Source organism: Larimichthys crocea, chromosome XIII (assembly GCF_000972845.2).
Source record: "Larimichthys crocea isolate SSNF chromosome XIII, L_crocea_2.0, whole genome shotgun sequence".
Taxonomy (NCBI): Eukaryota; Metazoa; Chordata; class Actinopteri; family Sciaenidae; genus Larimichthys; species Larimichthys crocea.
The window spans coordinates 48,741,491-48,746,444 of record NC_040023.1 but is presented as its reverse complement, the minus strand read 5'-3'; the positions used below and the strand labels follow the sequence as shown (position 1 = coordinate 48,746,444).

Sequence of the window (4,954 nt, the reverse complement as noted above, 5' to 3'; positions counted from 1 at the left end):
AACCAACCAGGAGTCTGGCAACCAACCAACCAGGAGTCAACCATCTTAGTTTAGCTTGCTAAAGATAGTGAACACAGTAAACATTGTACCTGCTAAACATCAATGTGTTAGCATTGTCATTGTCATGGTTTCTATGGGTTTGGGTCACCATGGTAACAGCAGGTGTGAACTGGACCTAAAACAGGTCGTCATGGTTACCTTGCATTTGTCCAGTATGAAAGCAGCCAGACACACGAGTCTGACCTTACTGGGAACCACCACCACAAACTGCTTCAGAGCCTCCGGCACAGCAAAGCTCTCTGATTGGCTGGCCGCGCTGGGGTCAGAGTTCAGAGTCGAGCTGGCGGTGAGGTCAGAGGAGGCGGGGCCTGACACGTTGATGCTGACTGGGTTGTGAAGACAAACGTCTGCTAATCGAGTCACACCTGAAACACAACAGGACGGTTCAGTGTTCGTCCATCAGAGAGCGTCAGTTTAGAATCAGAATCCGACTCCGAATCCGAACAACTTTTATTTATCCCGAAGGAAAGGACATAGTGTGCCAGAGTTACAAGAACTAAAGAAGTATACACAAAAAAGAAGATATCGCAGTTAGCTGGAATCGCTATTTCAGGCTAACTGCTAACGATGCTAACAGCTAATAGTGCTAACTGCTAATGATGCTAACAGCTAATAGTGCTAACAGCTAATATTAGCTAACTGCTAATGATGCTAACAGCTAATATATAGAATATAAGTCACTTTGTATTTTTACCTTGTGTGAGTGTCGCTGACAGCAGCACGTTCTGTCGGCTCGGTCCGTTAGAGTTCAAACTATTTAATATGATGGTCAGATCCTTCTCAAAACCCAAGTCCAAGGTCCTGAACACACACACACACACACACACACACACACACACACACACAGGATGAAGGTCTAAACTGAGCTGTGAATACTAACTACTAAAGTAACTTGTTCTTTGTTTACCGGTCGGCCTCGTCCAGGATCAGCCAGCGGACGGCGCTGAAGGCGATGCTCAGAGTGTTTCTGATGTGATCCACCAGACGGCCCGGCGTCGAGATCAGGATGTTGATGCCTTTACGGAGCCTGAAGACAGTCCAGAGGTCCACAGTTAATCCACAGTCAGTCCACAGTCAGTCCACAGTCAGTCCACAGTTAATCCACAGTCAGTCCACAGTCAGTCCACAGTCAGTCCACAGTTAATCCACAGTTAATACACAGTCAGTCCACAGTCAGTCCACAGTCAGTCCACAGTCAGTCCACAGTCAGTCCACAGTTAATCCACAGTCAGTCCACAGTTAATCCACAGTCAGTCCACAGTCAGTCCACAGTCAGTCCACAGTCAGTCCACAGTTAATCCACAGTCAGTCCACAGTCAGTCCACAGTTAATCCACAGTCAGTCCACAGTCAGTCCACAGTCAGTCCACAGTTAATCCACAGTCAGTCCACAGTCAGTCCACAGTTAATCCACAGTCAGTCCACAGTTAATCCACAGTCAGTCCACAGTCAGTCCACAGTTAGTCCACAGTCAGTACACGTTTAGATCCACAGTCAGTCCACAGTTAATCCACAGTCAGTCCACCAGTAGTCCACAGTCAGTCCACAGTCAGTCCACAGTTAATCCACAGTCAGTCCACAGTTAATCCACAGTCAGTCCCAGGTCTTGTACCTGGCCTTCTCTGCTTTCCTCTTCTCTCCTCCCATCAGCACACCTGGAACAATCCAGGTAAACGGCTGCAAAGAGGAACATCATGTTCAAACATTAACAATACAAAATATGACAACGTTTGACTTCCTGCTCAACTCTGATTGGTGCATGCAGTTAAAGGGGGCGGGGCATGAGATAACTAGGCCAATAAAAAACAGACAAATGAGGTCATATTTGTGTTACCTTCAGGAGCTTCTGGAAGATCAGGAATGTCTGCTGGGCGAGCTGATGGACAGACAGACAGACAGTTCAGTGTGTCTCACATTAAAGGTCATGTCCATGTTGTCTCCATGTTGTCTCCATGTTGTCTCCATGTGTTTCTGTCTGCTGGTTTTACCTCTCTGGTGGGGACGATGACAACAGCCAGAGGGCCGTCGGACCTGCTGACCTTTGGCTGGACCGCTTGCAGACTCTGGACCACGGGAACGGCGTAGGACAGCGTCTTACCTGCAGAGACACACAGGTGTGAACCACCAGACAGACAGACAGACAGACAGACAGACAGACAGACAGACAGACAGACAGACAGACAGACAGAGAGAGAGAGAGACAGACAGACAGAGACAGACAGACAGAGAGCGGTACAGGTGAACCACCAGAAGACGTTAGAGGGACTCACCTGATCCGGTCTGAGAACGAACCACAGCATCCCGACCCGACAGAAGAACCGGGATGGTCTGCTTCTGAACACTGCACACACACACACACACACACACACACACACACACACACACAATGACTATTACACATTCAAACACACACGTGACCATTTACATGTGTTTGTTTGTGTGTGTGTGTGTGTGTGTGTGTGTGTGTGTGTGTGTGTGTGTGTGTGTGTAAACTCACCTGGTTACCGTGGAAACATTCAGCACCTTGTTCAGTGTCGCCACCTGTTGGACACAAGCCAACCAATCAGAAGACAGAACAGACAGATCACACACACACATACCGATGAGCAATACATTAGAAGAACATCAGGAGAACGTTAGGAGAACATTAGAGGAACATTAGAGGAACATCAGGAGAACCTTAAGAGAACATTAGAGGAACATTAGAGGAACATCAGGAGAACGTTAGGAGAACATTAGAGGAACATTAGGAACTCATCAGGAGAACGTTAGAGGAACATTAGAGGAACATTAGAGGAACATTACCAGGTGTGGATGCAGGCTGAGGTCTGAAAACGAGTCGCTGGTGAAGATCTTCTCCTTTAACTGAGAAACATCAGGTCTGAAGAAGAAGAAGAAGAAGAGGACACGTCGTTATGATATGAACCAATCAGAGCAGGAGGAGGAGCTGTTCGGCCTATCAGAGAAGGCCGTTGTGTACCTGTGGATCTCAGGGATCTCTGGGTTGTGTTTGAACAGGGATGACGTCTTGATGCTCCGTCCGGTGTCCTTCTTCTTCTGTGGTGTCTTCCTGTTTGTCTGCTGGAACACGCCACCATCATCAACCAATCACATCACTCAAGGACCGAGGAGACACCTGACTGGTGGAGCAGGTTTACCTGAGCGTCTGCAGACTCCTCCTCCTCACTGAGCCTCTTCTTCTTCTTCTCTTCCTCTGACGACGTCGACTTCCTCTTCTCTGCTTGCTGCTTCCTCTGGAGGACCAACACAAACAAACGGGTCAGAACATCTGGAGAACAAACATCTGGAGAACAAACATCTGGAGAACAAACATCTGGAGAACAAACATCTGGAGAACAAACTCGATTACAAGTTTACCAGATTTTTCAGCTCCTTTACTTGAAATATATTACAAAGTTCTGTCTGGGTGCAGGGCATTTGTCATGTGGAACTAGACGAACACCGTCCCACAGCACGGAGTTACTTGGATGTTAAAACAGAGGCACAAGCCAAGCCCGCAGCGAGCAAGAGCGGGGTAGCATGCCTACGCCAAGATGAGGAACCCATGCGCAAGCAATCTGAGATGGCACTTCTCTTCAGATTATATTAAAGAGTCTTGATATACGACATGTGGAAAATCTGAGTGTCGTGGTGTCTTCCTCAGCGCCGGGCTTCCGGACTCAATGGGGGATGACGAGGAGCCAATAGTGCGAGGATGTGATGATGTCCATCAGAGACCGCTTGGAGGACATGAATGAGGGCATGGGATTTATGACACAATGGACTTGCATCTGGTCATTTAAACTTTAGAGGCCATGTAAAGTTGTGCATAAAAGCTGACATTGACAACTTGTTTAAGCAAACATTTATTATTAGATTTACACAGTACTGTTTACAGCCGGCATCAAATGAATCGCAGAGAAAGAACTGAACTAAAGCCGGGACTTCTTTGATCCGCTTCAGCATGGAACGCATTCGGTAGGATTCCTTTTCATAATACACATCCTAATGATTTTTGTTTTTTTTTAGTATATTACATTGTGATATTATTAAGGATATTCATTGTTATTCATTGACAGTCGGTCATAACGCGACACAACACCATCATTTGATTATACATAATACGCTCCTTGCTGGTTGGCTTTAAAGGGGCTCTGAAACCATGTTAAAATGTTCAAGGAGGAAAGGTGTGTCCCATGCATAGATGTCATCTGTATTATATTATTCATATTCTAGTTTTGTTTTAATTTAGGTAATTAGTGTGGCCCTTTGTTGTACTACTGCTGTGTTTTCTTAAACTTTTTATACCAGATTACCACCTCAAAAGTATCAGGCTCTCCAAGCATCGCGACATGACGTACGTTAAAAATACAGGCGCCGTAGGGACTGAATCCATATTCAGCTGATGGAGAGATTAATGCAGGTGGCTAGTTTATTCTCAATAAGTCTGAATGTGATCAGCGCAAGACGCAGAGCTAATTTCGGTGGTAAGAGCAAAAAAACTCCTGACGCTGCAACTTTTCTCTGATATTTCCTGTTTCATTTGTGATCTCTGCCTTGCTTTTTTAGCTCATAACTAATTGTGGATAGCTAGTTGCACTTTATGTGCAAGAACTGACTATCAGCAGGTTGAATTGAACAAAATAGACACAAAGTGCTTATTTACAGTTTGACATACATTACAATGTCTGCAGTGTCTTTTAATTCAAAGTGTTCAAGTATTTTGATTGGTAATAATTTATTACTACATGGTTTTCTTGATCTGAGGATCCGGCCGACATAAACAACCCATATAAAGTGGATAAAAAACGCCACTCACCATTAGGCTGAAATTAGAGTGTGGGTTTCTAAACTACGTTTTGTGCTCTTCAGGTTCTCAAGTTCCGATGTTCTAA

The 4,954-nt window shown here is 45.5% G+C and overlaps 1 protein-coding gene across 1 annotated transcript; it reads right to left on the bottom strand.

Moving 5' to 3' along the window:
• Positions 1–126: 126 nt before the first annotated feature.
• ddx31 (DEAD (Asp-Glu-Ala-Asp) box polypeptide 31) lies at positions 127–3,626 on the bottom strand. Its single transcript, XM_027286023.1, has 12 exons — positions 3,608–3,626; positions 3,218–3,363; positions 3,040–3,140; positions 2,865–2,940; positions 2,557–2,600; positions 2,330–2,400; positions 2,048–2,157; positions 1,894–1,935; positions 1,672–1,736; positions 968–1,087; positions 755–861; positions 127–425 (listed from the first exon to the last, which is right to left on the bottom strand). The coding sequence occupies exons 1-12, from the start codon at positions 3,624–3,626 to the stop codon at positions 145–147; spliced, it is 1,182 nt and encodes a 393-aa protein (XP_027141824.1). The 3' UTR covers positions 127–144.
• Positions 3,627–4,954: the final 1,328 nt, after the last annotated feature.